Source organism: Canis lupus, chromosome 5 (genome assembly GCF_011100685.1).
Source record: "Canis lupus familiaris isolate Mischka breed German Shepherd chromosome 5, alternate assembly UU_Cfam_GSD_1.0, whole genome shotgun sequence".
In the NCBI taxonomy this organism is placed as follows: Eukaryota; Metazoa; Chordata; class Mammalia; order Carnivora; family Canidae; genus Canis; species Canis lupus.
Genome location: NC_049226.1, coordinates 57,926,237 through 57,945,575, shown reverse-complemented (window position 1 = coordinate 57,945,575; position 19,339 = coordinate 57,926,237). Strand labels below are relative to the sequence as shown.

Sequence of the window (19,339 nt, the reverse complement as noted above, 5' to 3'; positions counted from 1 at the left end):
TGGGGGTGGTGTTTGGCACCAGCCCAAGCAAGGCTGCCCTCTGCCTGGGGATTGGCGGGGGCGGGGGGGGGGGGGCAAGCTGAAAGGCTGCCCTGAACAGGGTCTGACAGCTCTGCCCAGACACCCTTCCAGAGCCCCGGGGTCCTGGGGGACCACCTGTTCCGTGGGGTTCTGAAACAGAAGAGTGCTGGAGAACCAGCGCCCCCCACCCCCATCAGCAGGGCACTGGATTCACACTCCAAAGCCCTGGAGTGCCTCTGTCTGGCCAGGACCCACTGACCCTCAAGTCCCCAGAGACCCAAGCTAGCCAGGGGGTGGGTGTCTCTGGGCGGAGACTCTTCCTGGCAGCACCACCCCACCCCATCAGGAGCAGGGACCCCCCCCACCTCCCCTTACAGTTCCACGTGACAGACTCCCAGGGGAGGGTCTTTGCAAAGCCCACTGCCAGGGTGGTTCTCAGGCAAGGTGGGGAGGAGGGTCTGGCCTTCCTTCCCAGCAGCCCCTAGGCGGCCCCCTGGATATGGAATCAAGGAGTGGGGAGGGGGCAGGACTCAGGGCAGGAGGCCCCCAAAGGGACCCTGGCGCTGCGAGAGCCCCGAGAGGGGGTGGGGGGGTTCTGTGACCCCTCCCCCCACACCAAACCCAGATGGAACTCCCAGCTTGTGGGCAAGTGGTCTGCCTCCAGGGAACCCACGCCTGCATCACAAAGGAGGCCTGGAAGCTTGAGCAGGCCGCACCTGAAGCCTCTGCTGTCCGGCCCTGGAGCCCTCCCACCTGGCCCCAGCTCACCGAAGCTCTCGGCCATCCCTACCCAGCCTTCTGAGACCTGCCTGTGGGGGACGACCATCCCTGAGTGTCCTGAAGGTGAGCCAAGTGAGGGGCCCGCCTGCCAGGGACTTCCCTGGGCAGCACCGAGGAGATCCCTACAGGTGCCCAACCTGTTCCCCACCGGGGGCGCTGGGTAGACCATCATGTGTGAGGCCTGTACCTTGGGCAGGCACCCCTCAACACAGTTCCCCTCCCCGAAGGACCCCTCTTTCCCTGGCTGGCCACAATCACCCCAAGAGGCCCTGAGCCTGTGTCCAGGGAGGCCACAGCAGCCCCCTCTTCTGGTTGTCTGGCCCTGGGCTCAGCCCTCAGCCCTGGATAGGAGCGTTAGTGTGTATGCACCTTCCTGCCACATCCAGTCCCCAGAAGCCAGCAGAACAGAACGAGGGAGCAAATTCATTAGTTCTGATGGAAGAAAGCTGACACTGATGCAGCCAGAGCCACAGACGGCTAGGCCAGGGCTCAGATACTCAGCATTCAGATGTTGGTTGATGCCTCCAGGGTACCGGGCACCTGTCTGGGTGCTGGGGATGCAGGCAGACAGAGCCTCCCCACCCCCATGGCACTGACATTCCCCACGGGGAGGTAGACAGCGGAGACAGAAGGGGCTTCGACACTGAATTGCACATCCCATGGCGAAAACAGAGATGAGCCTGGGGTCAGGCTGGCCCTGGTGAATCCGACTCAGGGAAGGCTTCACTGGGAAGGTGACGTTGAACAAGGACTTTTGTGGAGTGAGGAGGGGTCTGTCTGGGGGTGGGGTAGGGAGGACCGTACCGGCTGCAGAGAGAGGTGATGGGGCCTATGGGGGAGGGGTCCTGAGATCAGAGTAGGCCTGGCTTCTCCTCTCAAGTCAGGTAATGGGGCAGATGAGGCCCTGACCCCTGGGTGTGGCCAGGTAAGAACCTGTGGCCCAGCCCTGGCTACTACTCTTGGCAGGCGATGCTCACCTGCCCCAGGGCGGGACGGGGGTTGTCTTCCTCTGGCTTCCCCCAAACTCAGCCCTGCCTGGTGTAGGACAGGCGCTAGGACTCAAACGTCAGGGATGTGGTGTGTGTGAGGACTGGCAGTCTGAGGCCGAGGAGAGCAGAGTTCTGCATGCCCACAGAGCAGGTGCATAGCACACATGTGTCTGCACATTCCCACATGCCCACATGGGAGCTCAGGCACATGTGTGCACCCACTGGCACAAGGGAGCACACACAGACCTCAGGGTCCTGGGGGTGTGCTGTCCCTGCCTGGCCCCAGGCAGCACACCCTCTCCCGTACATGGCGCCAGCCCCGAATGTGCTCCACACTACCCTCTTCCTTGCTTGTTCAGATAGATGTCTCCTCTTCAGTGAAAGGCAGGGGAGGGTGGGGAAGGGAAGTCAGGAGCCACACACCTGCCAGGTAATCACTAGCACCAACCCTGTCTGGTTCCCTCCTGGCCTTTGGGGTTACCACCTGCAGGGACGCCAGTCCTCCTCACCCCCCTGGCCCACTGCTGGGCTCCAAGCAGGAAAGGTGGGTGCGCAGGTTGCCCTGAGGCCCACACGACCTCCCAGAGGGTTTCCCTGACCCAGGCCCAGGCCCGTAGCTCTAGGAGCCCTCCCTGCCCCCTGGCACAAGGGCCAGGCAGGCTCCACTGCAGTAGCCCCTGGCAAGCACAGGAACTGGGCCTGCTGGGTCCCTGATGCTCACCTCCAGCTGTGAGCAGTGGTCCCTGGACCACCCCTGCCAGAGAGCGGGCTTGGAGACACCAACCTTGGGAAGAAGCTGCCACCCTGGCCAGCACACTTGGCACCCCCCCCACCCCCCAGCACCTCGGGCACTCAGGCTCTGGCCCAGGGAGAGTGCCGCAAGCCAGAGACACAGGCTGAGGGCCGGGTGTGGACTTGGCAATGGGAGAGGAGCACAACGTCCTCAAAGGACCAGCACCTGCTCCCAGCCAGCATCAGGCCTCCCGGCCTCGGTCAGGGCCTCGGGGGTTCCACAGGAGTCTCCCCTGCCCTGGTGTCCCCACCCTGGCCGGACACAGCCCCTGCCCTCGGCCTTGGGGTTTCTCAGCTCTGCACTTTCCCCTGGCTAGAGACTTGGTGATGGGGAAGCCCGAAAGCCCGGTAGGGATGGTGGAGATTGCTGGCTGGCCGGGACAGAAGCACCGAGGCTTCCTGGAGGGGGGGCTGCTGCTGCTGCTGCTCCTGGTGACCGGCGCCCTGGTGGCCCTGGGCCTCCTCTATGCTGCCAACAGCAGAGGTGAGTGAAGGCTCCCCCACCCCCACGCCCCCACCTTCATTAGGGCCAAGGTGCACGCCCACCCTGAGGAGCCAGTCTTCTCTGTCCTGGGCACTGACCTGCAGGGCGCCGGCAGCCCCTTCCAGAAGGCTCTGTCCAGGGCAGGCTGGCACCGGCCAGTCCTGCAGGCTCTGCGCGGCGGGCTCCCGCAGGACTCCTGAGATGCACAGACCGGGTCCCCCCCGCACCACCCGCGCAGCCCCCTCCCCTCCCGCAGGCAGCGCCCGCTGCGACACCGCGCACTGCAGTTCGTGGCCGGCAGCAGGAGCCATGGTGGCCGGGGACACCCCACCCCCTGCCCATACCCGCGCACCTGTGTCTCCATGGCCGCTGCGGGGAAGGACCTGCCCGATCTGCCGCCCCCGCCCCGCTGAAGGTCACGGTCACCCAGGCCGGCAGCGCTCACCGCAACAGTGGGAGGGGTCAGCCTAGGGCAGAGAGACGGGGGCGGGGCAGGGCTGCTCCGCCCCTCTGGTCCCCTCCCCCGCTCCCCGCCCCCCCATGTGGACGTGGACCCGTCCGCGTCGGGACGGCAGGGGCTCCTGTGCCTGCACCGGGCAACAGGCAAACTTGCCCCCACGGCCCACGGTGCCACGTCGGGCACGGCCGCCCGTCTGCGCCTCACAGCTGCGGTGCACTGCGCTCCTCCCGAGGGCGCGGGCCCAGGGCCCAGGACAGGGGCTCCCCTGGCACTCTCCACAGCTGAGCAGGGCAACCTCTGTGCTAGAACGTTCCTCACTGGTCTGACTGGGGCCGTCCGCGCTGCGGCAGGACCGTCCATCCATTGCTTGGCTATATCCCAGCCCAGAGCTGCTCCCGCCATCCAGGCGCCTGGGGGGCTCCTGCCAGCTGCTTTGGTCCCTGGCCCCTCTGGGTCCCCTGCAGGGAAGATGGGCCACAGGCTGCACAGAGAGCCCTGGGGAGCCCAGACCTCTGAGCACCTTGGTTGGTTAGAGGCTCCCATGGACGAGGCTGGTCCCTGACCACCACCCCCACTCCGGCTATGGGGCATGAAGGGACCCCTGTCCTGTCCGGGTGGAGTGAGGTAGCTTGAACCCACCCGACAAGAGGGACCCTCCCGACCCTGTCTGCCCTCTCCTGGTGGTCTCCTCAACACAAATGGGGTCTCTGCTGGGGCTCCTTTGGCAGAACCCCCATTCCCCCACCCCCAGAAGTGACCCCCCCACCCCCAGCCAATGTCAACCTCTGGAGCTGTTGGGTCTGTGGGAGGATTTACATGCAGTGTTACTATTTAATTCTAGGCACTTTTTCATTTCCACTATGATTTTTTTCATTGATTCATGAGTTTTTTTGAAATCTTTATTTTTTAAAAATTTCTAGACGCATGGAGATCTTTCTAAGTTACCTTTTTAAATTGGTTTCTGCATTAACTGCATTGTTGTCAGGAACTGTGGTTTATGTGGTACCGAGTCTTTGCTATTTGCTGAATCGCTTCAGGATTAACCCGCAGTCAAGTGCTGCCAATAACCCGTGTGAATTTGTGGAGGATGCCCAGCTGCTGTTAGGAGAAGTCAGAGACCCAAATACATCCATTAGATCAGTCGAGTCTTCTGTATATCTAGAGTTTTCATTTTCTTGTGTTAAGTCTTGTGCTAGAGAATTCCCTATTTTCCCCCATAATTGGGCCAAGTAGCAATTTGCCTACTTTGAGACTCCGTTGTTATATGAATACAAATCCAGAATTAGCTTATCTTCCATGACCTTTCATTGCATGGCAACCCTTTCTGCCTTAATAAGCCTTGTCATTTTTCCTTCCTGAATTTATAGTCCTGTGGTTCTTAGAAAAGATTTTTTTTTCACTTGTGTTCTATGGCAGTTTCCAACATTGTTTTATTGTTGTGGATTTGGAGATTATGATATTTTTCCCCCTCTAATGTACTGGAAGGAGCAGTAGAGTTAGAAAGTTTGCAACCATTAGGATATGGACAGATTTGGGCAAGAATCCTCAATAAATGTTGAAAATGTTAAAATTTTTTTCTGTTTTGTCTAATATGAATCTAACTACTCATGATCATTAGCTCAGCCTGTTTTCTTCCATTTTTCCTTCAAACGTTGTGTGACTTTAGCTCTCAGTGTGTCTCTTGCAGCAGTGTATAGCTGGGTTGGGGTCTTTGTCTTTTCCCTGAAGCCTTGGGTCTATTTGAAGTCACTATGATTACCGAAATGCATTGGTTTTTCTACCATGTTCTTTAATGCATCTTTGTGCCTCTTTTTTATCTCGGCTTCTTTTGGTTTCTCTATTATTTTGTTGTCCATTCTCCCCTCAGCTAACTTGCAAATTTCAAATGACTGTCCTTTAAGGGGTCACCTTAGACTTTCTGTTTTGTTTTGTTTTAATGGCTGTTATTTTAGAAGTTATAGACAACGCCTTTTCAGGAAATCAAATAGTTTTTTGGTTTTTTGGTTTTTTTAGATTTTATTTATTTATTCATGAGAGACACACAGAGAGAGGCAAAGACATAGGCAGAGGGAGAAGCAGGCTCCATGCAGGGAGCCCGATGCGGGACTCAATCCCGGGACCCTGGGATCATGGCCTGAGCTGAAGGCAGACGCTCAACCACTGAGCCACCAAGGTGCCTCAGAAAATCAAACATTTTTATGGAAATTAGAGTGGGACATACAGCCCCACGTTTGCAATCCTGCCCACCCTAGAATCCTGCTCCTACAAGCAGTGACGATCACTGTCTAGCACAGAGGCCAGCAAACTGCAGCCCCTGTTTTGTAAATAAAAGTTTTATTGGAACACAGCTGTGCCCATTTATTTATGTATAATCTTTGGATATTTTCATGCTACAAGTTCAGTTGTATGTGAACTGAGTCTATATGTGACTCACAAAGCCTAAACTATTTATTACTTGGGACTTTACAGAAAAATATTGCCAATCCCTGGACTGAAGTGTCTTCCTGTTTCTAAGCCTTGACTTTGAATCTTTTTCGCTGCCATTGTGGGATGGGGGGAGGCGTTAGAAGGTTCTGGTGAACGCCCAGGCATGGCCAGGCATGCCAGCTCCCCCAGATCGGACCTGCATGACCTTGGCAGGTTTCCTTCATGCCTCTGAGCTTCGTTTCCCTATCTGTAAAATGGGACCCAGCACAGTATGTACATTAGAGGCTTCCTTGAGGACCATGGTTTAACACATCGATAACACTAGAGAGAAACGTCTAGATCTGTCGTGCTATTTGTGATCAGGTGTAATAATAAAATAGTGGGTTTTGTCCTTCCCCCCACTCCCACCAGGGTGGTTACTGAAGGGAAGGCAGATTTAGCTCCCTACACCAGCCAAGCCTGCCCTCCCAGTATAGATACATCTGGGCTTTGGGGTAAAGTCACAGGCACAGTCTACAAAATTTCTCCTGAGTAAGATTCACAGCTGAGTTTCCTGCCAGTATCTGGCTTCCTCATCATTAATAGCTGCCTTGTTCAAGAGGTTTCCTTTCTTTCTTTCAAATTATTTTATTACAAGCCTGTCTTTACGCCTCTCAAATATCACCCTCTTGCTCATAAGATAGATTTTAGTTAGTTGTGGGATGGGGCTTGAGTACAAAGTACCAGCAGCTCACCAATAGCCTTCCTGTTAATTATTGTAGATGGGAGTCTGTTCAAAATGACATTTCTAAATTTCTAAATTTTAAAGCTCTCCTCACCTCTCTGATCTTTTCTCCAAATAATTATTTTAAAACGAGCAGCTTCTTGTTTGCATTTGTAGTAGTTGCATTTGTTGTCTCCTGCAAAATGTTACAGGCCTGAGTGAAAAAAGTCCTTGCAAAAGTTTGTAAATGGAGACAGTGCCCAGAGCTTGTTTATCCTGCATGTGTGATGCCAGATGGCTTACTTCCCTCATCTCAGGTTCCACTTTTTGAGAAGAGGACATTAGGCTGAATCGCTGAGATCCTATCATCTCTGAAAGCCAAAGAATATATAAATCTGCAGAAGAGGATAATTCTTGCTCTACATAATGGTTAGTAGGTGGTGATGAGGCATGGTTAATATGATCTGAGCCTATGCAAATATAAGGCATATAGTTACCTTTCTAGAATTCCATGAATTCTGGGTCTGGGTGAGCCTTACCAGGCTAGCTGACTTGTTTTTTTGTTTGTTTGTTTGTTTGTTTGTTTGTTTGTTTGTTTAAAAAAAAAAAAAACATCCCAGTGTGCTACATTCTTTATTTTCACCTGGATCCAAATTCTAGCATTTTCCTCCTTCCTGGAGAACTCCCATTAGCATTTATCGCAGGCAGGTATACCGGAAATGAATTCCCTCAGCTTCGGTTTGTCTGGAAAAATCTGCATTTCATCTGCCTCTTGCAAGATGCTGTTCCTGCGTCTAGAATTCTGGGTTAACTGGTTTGTTAGTTTGTTTCCTCTGAGGGACTCCGTGGCAGTCTGGCTCCCATGGCTGCCAGCGGAAAGTCTACCATCATTCCTGTCTTTGTTTTTCCTCGCTATAGTGTTTTTCTCTCTCTTCTGCCCTCAAGACCTTCTCTTTACCTTTGGTTTGTGGTGTGTCCGGGGGTGGAGTGCGTGCGTGTATTTTGGTATTCATGCTGTTTGTGGTCTTTGGAATCTGGAGCTTTGTTTTCCTTCATTAATTTTGGGAAACTCTCAACCATTATCTTTTTAAATATTTCTTCTGCTCTTTCTCTGTCTCTTTGTGGGACTCCACATACATGTCTTCAGATGGTTTGATGTTATCATCCCACAATATCTGGATACTCCGTTCAGTGTTCGTTCGCTCTTTTGCTCTTTGTCCTACAGTTTACAAAGTCTGTGGTCCCAGCTATTCCAGCTAACTCACACGTGGCCTTTAAGAAAACACTAATACTGGGACACCTGGGTAGCTCAGTGGTTGAGCATCTGCCTTCGACTCACATCGTGATCCCAGGGTCCTGGGATGGAGTCTTGCATCAGGGTTTCCGTGGGGAACCTGCTTCTCTCTCTCTGCCTGTATCTCTGCCTCTCTCATGAATAAATAAAATCTTTCTAAAAAATAGTTTTTAAAAAATAACACATTAATATTGGAGTGCCTGGGTTGATCAGTGAATCAAGTGTCTGCCATGGGCTCAGGTCATGATCTCAGGGTCCTGGAATCCAGCCCCAGGTTGAGCTCCCTGCTCAGAGGGGAGTCTGCTTCTCCCTCTTCCTCTGCTCCTCCCCCTGCTTGTGCTCTTTTTCTTTCTCTCAAATAAGTAAATCTTTAAGAAGAAAAAAAGAATATATTAAAATTGTACCTCAGTTCTTCTAACCCCCTTGTGTGGTGACCATCTCACTCCTGAGTCCTGTCAAAGGGGACACAGTATCATCTCTGCTTGGAGGAGCTTGTCACTCCCTGACCTCTGACCTCAGCCAGGTCCTAGATGGGCTCCAGTGAAGTTGTGACATCTGTAGGTTATCTGGATTTTTCTTGTTGTTAGGATGGGAATGGTATTCTGTTGTGAATTTTGACATTCTAAGCAAAAAGCAGAACTGTCGTACCTTAGATCTGTGTATGCATATTTAACTGAATAAGTGTTCAGTTCATCAACACCTCCATATCTCTTCCAAACATGCGAGCATTCAGAGCAGGTCGGCTCTTCTTCCCTCCCACCCTGATTCCGTGTTATAGTGAGTAGCACTTGGTTTCTATCTTATTTTCCTCTGCCACACAGAGGCAGCATTATTTAATGCAATCAATGTTAATTTTGGCTTTCCCACGTCCTCATCAGCTTCTTTGCTCATCACTCTTCTTCCATCTCAGGCACTCCTTAGGAAACAACTTTTCTTCTTTCCAAAGTACATACTTTTGGAGCCTCCTATTCAAAATGTGGTCTGCGGAGCAGTGGTGTCAGTCTCCTCTGGGAGCTTGTTAGAAGTTCAGAGACTCAGGACCTGCCTCAGGCCTACCAGGTTAGAATCAGCATTGCATTCCCACATAATTCATCTGCAGTGAATTATGGAGAGCACTGATTTAGGACAGTGTTTGCCTAATTTGCTGGTAATCAGAATAACCTGGGGTGAATAACCTCAGCACCTTGGGACCTGTCCGGGTCTGCTCAGGCTGCCATAACAGCACACTATAGGCTGGAAGTTCAAGATCAAGGCATTTCCTGGTGAGAACTCTCTTCTGGGCTCCCAGCCAGCCACCTTCCCCTTGTGTCCTCATGGGTAGAGAGAGGTCATTCTGGTGTCTCTCTTCTTCTCAGGATCAGGGCCCCACCCCATGACTTCATCTAACCTTTATCCTTCCTCAGTCCTACTGGGGGTCAGGGCTTCAACTATGAACTCAGATAGAACCACAGGGCAGAACAGGCCTCAGCCCGGGTGCAGTCTCCAGATCTATACCAGATCGAGCACATGAGACCTCTCTTGTGATCAGGCAAGTTTGGGGGGCAGCGCTTTAAAAATCTTTCAGTGGTGGACCCCTGGGTAGCTCAGTCAGTTAAGCATCTGCCTTCAGCTCAGGTCATGATCCCAGGATCCTGGAATGGAGCTCTGCATCAGGCTCCCCGCTTGGTGGGGAGCTTGCTTCTTCTCCCTCTGCCTGCCACTCTCCCTGTTTGTGCATGCTTTCTCTGTCTCTCTCTGTCAAATAAGTAAATAACATCTTTTTAACTAACTAACTAAATAAATAAATATCTTTCAGTAGTAAACATTGTTTATTTGAAAATAACTTCATTGATCACCTGTCCTTCAGGGATAGTTTAGCTGGTGGAACAAATCTGGACCTAGTTATCCCTCAGTGGCTTAAAGACTTAGTCCCACAGTCTTCTGGCTTCCATTGCCACTGTCCAGGAATCTGGGCCCATCTGTTATTCTTCATCAGGAACTTTCTTACCCTCTGAGCTTTTCTTTATCTTCGGTATTTTTCACTTTTACCATGAGGCATTTAGCTATGCAAATGTGTTTTGTTCATTCTGCTCTGGAGAGATTATGCTTCCTGAATCAGCATTGACACCATATATTTATTGCAGGGAGTTGTATACGATCTTTCTGAATATTGTGTCTCCCACAGGACCTCTCTTCTCCCATTCTAAAATCCTGATTACGTGTGTCCTCGATCCTTCCCATGCTGTCCTCTGCATCTCGGGAGAGTTTCCCTCTCTGACTTGGTCCTGCATTCTGGGTAAATTATCCTGAAATACATTCAAATTCAGTAAACCTCTACTCACCTGTGTTATATCTGCAGAAATTCTTCCAAAAATAACCTGCAATAACTTGGAACACATGCCTTTTAGGACACTGCATTTTCTCATATACGAACTAAAATGTTGGTTGTGTTTTGCAAAATGTCAGTTCTCCAAAAATATATCTGAATACTTCTGTACTGCAGTGCAGTAAAGGTTTAGATGAAACCCCATGATTAGATGGCATGCTGTCACTCAGATTTCAATCAGCAAAATAAACAGTGCACCTTAGTGAAAAAAATCCATTTTAGATTTATTTTTAAATTTAATCTCAGTGGGGGCACCTGGATGGCTCAGTCAGTTGAGTATTTGATTCTTGGTTTCAGCTCCGGTCATGATCTCAGGGTCTTGAGATGGAGCACTGCGTCAGACAGAATCTGTGCTGAGCTCTGAGTCGGCTTGAGATTCTTTCCCCCTCCCTCTCCCTCCTCCTCTGTTCCTCCTCCCACTTGCACTCTCCCTTTCTTAATTTCTCTCTCTCAAAAAAAAAAAAAATAGTACTAGAAGATCTAGCCTCAGCAATCAGACAACAAAAAGAAATAAAAGGCATCCACATTGGCAGAGAAGAGGTCAAACTCTCACTCTTCGCAGATGACATGATCCTCTATGTGGAAAACCCAAAAGACTCCACCCTAAAATTATTAGAACTCATATAGGAATTCAATAATGTGTCAGGTTATAAAATCAATGCATAGAAATCAGCGACATTTCTATACACTAACAATGAGACAGAAGAAAGAGAAATTAAGGAAACAATCCCATTTACAAACGCACCAAAAAACATAAGATACCTAGGAATAAACCTAAACAAAAAGGTGAAGGATCTGTACTCTGAAAACTATAGAACAATTATGAAAGAGATTGAGGGTGATACAAAGAGATGGGAAAACATTCTATGAGCATGAATTGGAATAATAAATATCGTGAAAATATCTATGCTACCCAGAGCAATCTACATATTCAGTGTAATCCCCATCAAAATACCATGGGCTTTTTTCACAGAGCTGGACAAATAATCCTGAAATTTGTATGGAACCAGAAAAGACCCCCCAATAGCCAGAGGAATGTTGAAAAGAAAACCAACGCTGGGGGTGCCTGGGTGGCTCAGCAGTTAAGTGTCTGCCTTTGGCTCAGGGCATGATCCCAGTCCCAGGATCAAGTCCCACATGGAGCTCCCCACAGGGAGCCTGCTTCTCCCTCTGCCTATGTCTCTGCCTCTTTCTCTGTGTCTCTCATGAATGAATAAATAAAATACTAAAAAAAACAAAAACAAAAACTGGGGGCATCTCAATTCCTGACTTAGTTCTATTACAAAGCTATGATCATCAAGACAGTATGGTACTGGCACAAAAACAAACATACAGATCAATGGAACAGAATAGAGAACCCAGAAATGGACCCTCAACTTTATGGTCAACTCATCTTTGACAAAGCAAAGCAAGAAAGGATATCCAATGGAAAAAAGTCTTCAATAAACGGTGTTGAGAAAACTGGACAGCCACATGCAGAAGAATGAAACCGGACCATTCTCTTACACCACATGCAAAAATAGACTCAAAATGGTTGAAAGATCAAAATCCTAGAGGAGAACACAGGCAGCAACCTCTGTGACCTCGGCTGCAGCAACTTCTTGCTAGACATGTCTCCAGAGACAAGGGAAACAAAAGCAATATGAACAATTGGGGCTTCATCAAGATAAGAATCTTCTGCGTAGCAAAGGAAACAGTCAACAAAACAAAAGACAACATACAGAAAGGGAGAATATTTGCAGATGACATGTCAGATAAAGGGCTAGTATGCAAGATCTTTAAAGAACTTATCAAACTCAACAATCCAGTCAAGAAATGGGCAGAATACATGAACAGACATTTCTCCAAAGAAGACCTAAACATGGCCAAAAGACACATGAAAAATGCTCCACATCACTTGTCATCAGGAAATACACATCGAAACCACAACGAGATACCATCTCACACCAGTGAGAATGGCAAAAATTAACAAGACAGGAAACCACAGGTGTTAGAGAGGATGTGGAGAAGGGGAGACCCTCCTGCACTGTTGGTGGGAATGCAAGCTGGTGCAGCCACTCTGGAAAACTGTGTGGAGGGTCCTAAAGAAGTTGAAAATAGAGCTACCCTATGACCCAACAATTGCACTACTGGATATTTACCCCAAAGATACAGATATAGTGAACGCCGGGACACCTGCACCCCAATATTCATAGCTCAATGTCCACAATAGCCAAACTGTGGAAGGAGCCTCAATGTCCTTTGACAGATGAATGGATAAAGAAGATGTGGTATGTATACAATGAATATGGCTCAGCCATCAGAAAGGATGAATACCTACCATTTGCCTCAACGTGGATGGAACTAGAGGGCATATGCTGAATGAAGTAAGTCAATCGGAGAAGGACAATCATCGTATGGTCTCACTGATAGGTGGAATAGGTGGAATACAAGAAATAGTGAAAAGGGGGACCCCTGGGGCTCAGTGGTTGGGTGCCTGCCTTTGGCCCAGGGCATGATACTGGAGACCTGGGATCCAGTCCCACATCGGGCTCCCTGTGTGGAGCCTGCTTCTCCCTCTCCCTGTGTCTCTGCCTCTCTCTCTCTCTCTCTCTCTCTCTCTCTCTGGGTCTCTATGAATAAATAAATAAAAATATCTTAAAAAAAAAAAAAAAGAAAGAAAGAAATAGTGAAAGGGACCATAAGGGAAAGGAGGGGAAACTGAGTGAGGAAAAATTAGAGATGAAGACAAACCATGAGAGACTCCTAACTCTGGGAAACAAACAAAGGGTTGCAGAAGGGAAGGAGGGCGGGGAGTTGGGGTGACTGGGTGATGGGCACTGAGGAGGGCACTTGACGGGATGAGCACTGGGTGTTATACTATATGTTGGCAAGTTGAACTTAAATTAAAAATAAATAAATACATAAAATATTTTTTAAAATTTAATCTCAGCAACTCCATTCTTTTGTGTTTCTAGAATTTATAGTTTATTCTTTCACAAACTAAATGTTTCATGACCTTGTTTTCAATGTTTCATAACCTTGTTTTCAATGTTTCCTTTTACTTCTTCAAACACACTTGGATTATTTTCTGTGTCAGGGAGGCATTGCTGCCTGACAAACTGCCCCGGGGTCAGGGATTAGAACGGCATTCGTTTACAGGAACACACACAGCCGTGGCACAAGTCAGCTGACCAGGGTCGGGTTCACGGGGCTACTCTTCTCCATGTCACCTGCACCCCCTACAAGGACCAGCAAGCGGGCCAGGGCCGGTGCCTCTCCCAGTGGAAGTCTAAGAGGACAGCTGAAGACACGCAGGCCTCCTGGGCTCTAGGCTCCTCGTTCTGTTGGCCAAAACAAGACACGGAGCCAATGCACACACAAGGGAAGGAGAAAATGTTCTCTGGTGAAGGCATGGGGGCAGAAAGGAGTCGAGATTTGAGGCCACACCTTGGGGATCAGAGAATTCCCAAAACCCCAATCCTTGGGAATCATAGTTCTGCTGTCTGTTTTGCACACTCATGGAAGCTGGTCTTTTCATCAGCATGAATCCATCTCACCCTGCTTCATCTGTGGGGACCCCGTGTCTCTCGGGCCAATCACCTTCCCTCCAGAGAACATGTGTTTGTTTCCATCAGGCACCTGGGGAGGCACCAGCCTGGGCCTGCTTAAAATAAGTGTCTCAGTTTGAGGTTTCCTTGGCCACATCGTCACGTGAACTCATACCCATACCCGCATGACAGCCAGCCTGTGATCACAATGCTCTCCAGGGAGGAGGGTTGTTTTCCACGTGGCCAAGATTTCTATAGCCTTCTTTTTTGGGACAGATAGACACAGCGAGAGCGAGGGAACATAAATCATTCAAATCAAGGTCAATCTTTAGAAAAGCAAAACTTACAGACAAAAATGTCAAAGAAAAAACATTTTTTTTCAAAATATTTTTTTAATGTAGAGACTCTGTGAAAATAATCCACATGTTACAGAAGTTATGTGAACAAATATAAAAGACCAGAGAGTGGAGTCTACATCAGTTGGGTAGTACGGAAAGCTACTCCCTTCTGGAATTACAAAGGGGGAACAGATCTTTGTTGGGGTCGGTTTGCTGTGTCTCCTGCTGGTCCTATTTAAGCATTAGAGGAGTCTTCATTTCGTTTCTATTCAGCCTTTGTGTCAAAAGAGCCTCACTGTTTTGTTCTCCAGTTAATAATTGGGGGCCCTGGGGGGCTCAGTCAGTTAAGTGTCTGACTCTTGATTTCGGCTCAGGTCACAATCTCAGGGTCATGGTGGGCTCTGTGCTGCGTGGAGTCTGCTAACATTATTTCTACCTCTCTCCCTTCTCTATAATAATAAAAGAATAAATTCCGATGGTACCTAGATCCTCTGTTCTAGTTGTTTTAAAGTAATTTAAAATTTTTTTAGGGGCGCCTGGGTGGCTTCAGTTCAGGTCGAGATCTCAGAGTCCTGGGATTGAGTCCTGAATCAGGCTCCCTGCTCAGTGGGGAGTCTACTTCTCCCTCTCCCTCTGCCCCTACACCTGCTCATGCACGCATGCTCTGTCTGTCATCAAATAAATAAATAAAATCTTTAAAAAACATTTTTTAGAACAGCCTTATGAAGATAGCGCAGTGCACCACTTGGGCCACACCATCTTTCCACGTCAACCCCTGTCAACATCCTGTGACTCAGTAGGATACATCGTTGCAAGTAGTGAACGAACCTTGCTACATGACCATTAACTAAGGCTACACTCTATTCCGATTTCCTCTGTCCTTCCCTCTGGTCCTGTTCTGCCCGGGGATCCTACAGGACACCACCACATGTCATTTGTCAGATCTCCTTGGGCTACTCGTGACTGTGATGGTTTCTCAGACTTGTTTTTATGATCCTGGTAGTTTTGAGGGACCCTGGCTCCCCATATTCTATAGACTGTCCCTCAGATGGGATTTGTCTGATGTTTTTCTCATGGTTGGACTGGGGTGAGGTGTTTGGGGAAGGAAGCCCGTAAGTCAGGGGGACATACATCCAGTGACTCACCACTGTTGTTGACCATGTCATGGTTGAGCACATGGTGTTGGTCAGGCTTCTCCACCATAAAGTTACTCTGCCCGTCACTTTCCATCCTGTCCCCATCGAAAGGTAGTCACCATGGGCAGCCCTCATCCAAGGGGTGGGGAGTTAGAATCCATGTGCAGAGCACCTGCATGAACTATTTGGAATTCTTCTGTATGGGGGATTTATCTATTTCCCCCCATTTATTTGTTTTCTCCATGATTAATTTATGTCAGCATGGACTCACGGATATTTATTTTATACTTCAGATTATAATCCAATACTAATTTATTTTGTTGTTCAAACTGTTCCAACGGTGGCCCCTGGGAGCTCCACCAGGTGGCTTCTGCACCCCCTGACATACTCCCAGCCCTGTGGCTTTGGGATTTTGGAGGGAAGGGGAACACTTTTTTTTGCTTTCTAGCCTTTTGAGATGTTTCAGGCTCACCTTGTGTATTTTGTCCCCACTATTTCTCCAAGGATCCCTGGTTCCTTTGTTTGGGCAACAGTGTTAGAAGCATACTCGGGTTACTAGGTGTGATCCTTGCTCCTGGGTCGTGGCTGATAGAGGACGTGTGTGCGCGCTAACCCACATGTGTACACGTTATCTGTAGCGCTTCTGTATGCAATCCTCTGTGTCTATATCAGGGCTAAACAGGAGCCTCTAATCCGTTACCACATGCATCCTTCCAGCCTGCTGCCGTGGCCCGTCTAACATCCCACCGCAGTGGTGACGAGCCCGGCCATCTGCCAGCCCCTCTGTACTCCCTCAATCCCAATAGTCATGTCATGCATTCCAGGGGACCAAGCTCCCCAACTACAGGACAGCACTGATGGACAGTTCCTCCGCCTTGGGTCTTACACACAATTCATTGCCAAGGTTACTTAAGCCGGTCACCCTTTCTGCCTGGGAATCTGCCCCGTGCTCCTCTGTTCTACATCCAGCTCCGCTACTCCGCGCCCCTGCCAAATGCCTGGCGATCATTGTCTACTACATCTCTGCTTTTGTTCTTTCAGACTGTTGTCTAACAGGAATCATGCTGAATGCAGCTTTTTCGGATGGCTTCTGCACTCAGTAATATACGCTTAGGATTCATCCATTCATCTTTTTGTGGCTTGAAAGGTTATTTCTTTTTATTGCTCAATAATAATGCCATTGCATGGACGTAATAGTTTACTTATTCATTACTCCATTGAAGGGCATTATGGTTGCTTCTAGTTTTTTGGAATTACAAACAGAAAAAAAACCTGCTATAAAATTCACATTTGGGTTTTTGTGTGGATATAAATTTTTGAACCAGTTGGGGAAACACAGGAGCAGAATTGCAGGATCGTATTGTAAAGACTGTGTTTAGTTCTGTAAGAACCTCCCAAACTGGCTTCCAGGGTGGCTACACCATTTTGGGATTTGTGGATGTTTTCCTCTATTCTATTTTGTCTCTTTCCTTTGTGCTGTGGTCTGCAGCTTCTTTCTTAGGCAGGTGGGGGGTGTGGTAAAGCCTGTAAACCCAATTCTTCACTTCTGCTCTTTCTTAACGTTTTCGTTTTTCTGGTGATATTCACCACAAACTACGTCCACTTCCTGCCTTTTGTACCAGACCTTATAACTTAATCCTCATAACCACTAAATGTTTTGTTTGCTGACTGTGATGTCAGGTCACCCAAGCCCATATCTTTGGACTCTTTTGGGTTTTTCTTAATGATGTGTCACGTTTGCCTACTTCTTCTTGTGGGGGAACTTCTCTCGGCTTTCCTGCCCTGCCCATGACCTGGGGATGCCCCATGAGGAGGATCTGGTGGGTGGATGCACTGCATGGAGCTGGATCCCTGGCACCAGCTCACAGGCTCCACCCTCACCCATTCCTCCCACTTCAAGCCCTTTTGTGGAGAACTAGCCTCCCGGAGACTTGGCGCCCAGGGGAAGACCACCACAGGCCCTTCTTTCTGGGGAGGGCATCTCCCTGTCCGGGATTTCACTCCATAGGTTCCTGCCTGCAGTGCTCAGGCAGGTTTCTGCAAACCCCTGTGTTCTTGGATGTGCAGCTCATTCTCCTCCCTGGGGAGGGAGCCACAGTCACCTTCAATTTCTTTATCCTGATCAGAAGCGAAAACCCCTTCTCCTTGTCATGTCCAGAGCTCTGGTGTCCTTCTTGTCCTCTGTCCCTGAGGTCATGGCCCTTCGGGGTCCAAGGTCTAGTTCTCATCCCAGGGCTCTGGATTAATGAGCTTGACAAACACCCGCAGGACAGCCATGTCTTAGCACCCATGAACCCACATCATTTCTGGGTCCGCCCAGCACTGTTCTGTTTCCTCGTGGGGTTGGGGCTTTCTGAGGTGGGGCCCCTGTCGGGCTCATATCAGAATCTTCGGTGCCTGGCACTGGGGCTGGCTTACAATAATCAACCAAAGTTGTTGGACTGATGGACGAACAAATGGTAGATGGAAAGAGCTGCGACAACAGGTAGAAGAGAAATGCCTCTGCCCACCCACTCCAGACACCACGTTTCATAAACGCTACTCCCAATTGCCAGGAGCCCAGGGAGAACCCAACATTTGGGGAGCCTCCTGCACCCTCTGCAGTCTCTGACCTGCATGAGGCCCCATTCCCTCCTTCCCACCAGGTCTCCATGTGCCTGCCCGGTGGAGAAACCCAGCCACAAGCCAGGTCTGTAGGTGGCCAGACGTGGCAAGCCCTTTGCCTGGACGTGACTCTCTCCCATCCCTCCACCTCACCCCTTCCCCACCCCCACTCCAGGCAGAATTGACAACCGCCTGGAAGATCCCAATGCTGACCAAGCAATGCCCCCATCCTGTGCAGAGGAGGGATGGAGGAAAGGTGGCCCATGGGTCAGAAAGTAAAAGTGACATCCTCTCCTCTTAAATGAGCCTATTGTTCCTGCCTTGGTAGGAGGTCAGGAGCTGCCCACCTTGCATGGGTGTGGCCCATGACCCTTAGATCAAAGAGGAGGTCAGAAGGGAAGGAGGTCCCTCTCAGGAATCCGCTGGGCCCTGGAAGATGGGGGTAGGGCAGAGAGTGGTGGGGTGGGCAAGAGAGAAGTTCTGCTGGGTGATCCTGATGACCAGGCCTGGCTACAGGAGGCAGGCAGCCCCCAGAGTGCCCTAGACCCCGACACTGCAGGAAAATGTCAGGGTTGTCCCCAGCGAGCCCCAAGGTGCCCCAGGAGGGGGCTGGAGGCAGAGAGCTGAGTGCTGTGTTTCTCCCCCAGGGAAGCAGCTGACACTCTTTCCTAGCCGGCTTTGCTTCTCAAAGGAAGAGAAGACCATTGTAAAACGAAAACCCCGAGGTAGCTTTGCCTTCCCTCTCAAAACAAGCCCAAGCAGTGGGCTGGAACTGGGCCCCCTGTGGGCTGGGTGATTCATGGCAGCCCAGGGTGTGAAGCTAGGGAATGGAGCCCTGCCCCAGGTACCCAGAGTCCCATAGAAAGACAGCACAGTGGCAGAGATATAGCCATGAGCACCTGCTAGAAGCAGGATGTTCCCTGGGACACCTTTGGGACACAAGCATGAGTGACCCTACACTCCAGGCTGGAGGCACTGTCCCTGAGACCAGGCAGGTGCACATTTATACAACCAGCTAGTTCCAGGTAGGAGGGTTGGGGTGGGGGGCACAGTGTGCAGAGGTCAGCAGCACAGGCAGGCTGCCTGGAGGAGGTGGCAGGGGTGAGAGCTGGCTGGCAGTAGGCAGGACAGTAGAATGGCCAGCTTCAGTCTTGGGGACCCAGGGCAGCTATGGGAGTCCGTGGAGGCAGAGGGTGACTCCCAGGTCACAGCAGGGTTAAGCCAGCGTGAGGCTCACCCTTACATAAGGCCCCAATCCTGGGTCTCCTGGGGAGGACGTGACTTCAGGGCCCCAGGCTGGACTTCCCACCCCGCCCCCCCGGGGCTAGGGGTTTGAGGCCTGGCCCTGCCTACCCCAGACAACTCCCCCGCTGCACCCCATCCTACTCCACCTCGCCACTGGCTCACACCATGTCT

General features: G+C 50.1%; 1 protein-coding gene across 14 annotated transcripts in view; it reads left to right on the top strand.

Annotated features, from left to right (window-relative positions):
• Positions 1-693: 693 nt before the first annotated feature.
• MMEL1 (membrane metalloendopeptidase like 1) overlaps positions 694-19,339 on the top strand; it is a 32,546-nt gene continuing 13,900 nt past the window's right edge. For 3 of the 14 annotated variants that reach the window (XM_038537711.1, XM_038537719.1, XM_038537713.1), the window contains exons 1-3: positions 695-864; positions 2,900-3,066; positions 18,571-18,648. In XM_038537711.1, the coding sequence (XP_038393639.1) occupies positions 2,910-3,066; positions 18,571-18,648 (235 nt within the window). In that variant the 5' untranslated portion in view covers positions 695-864; positions 2,900-2,909. Of the gene's footprint in view, positions 865-2,877; positions 3,067-6,973; positions 7,086-17,964; positions 18,009-18,570; positions 18,649-19,339 lie in introns of those variants that run through there. The other 11 variants (XM_038537710.1, XM_038537715.1, XM_038537714.1 and 8 more) reach the window with 7 other exon arrangements.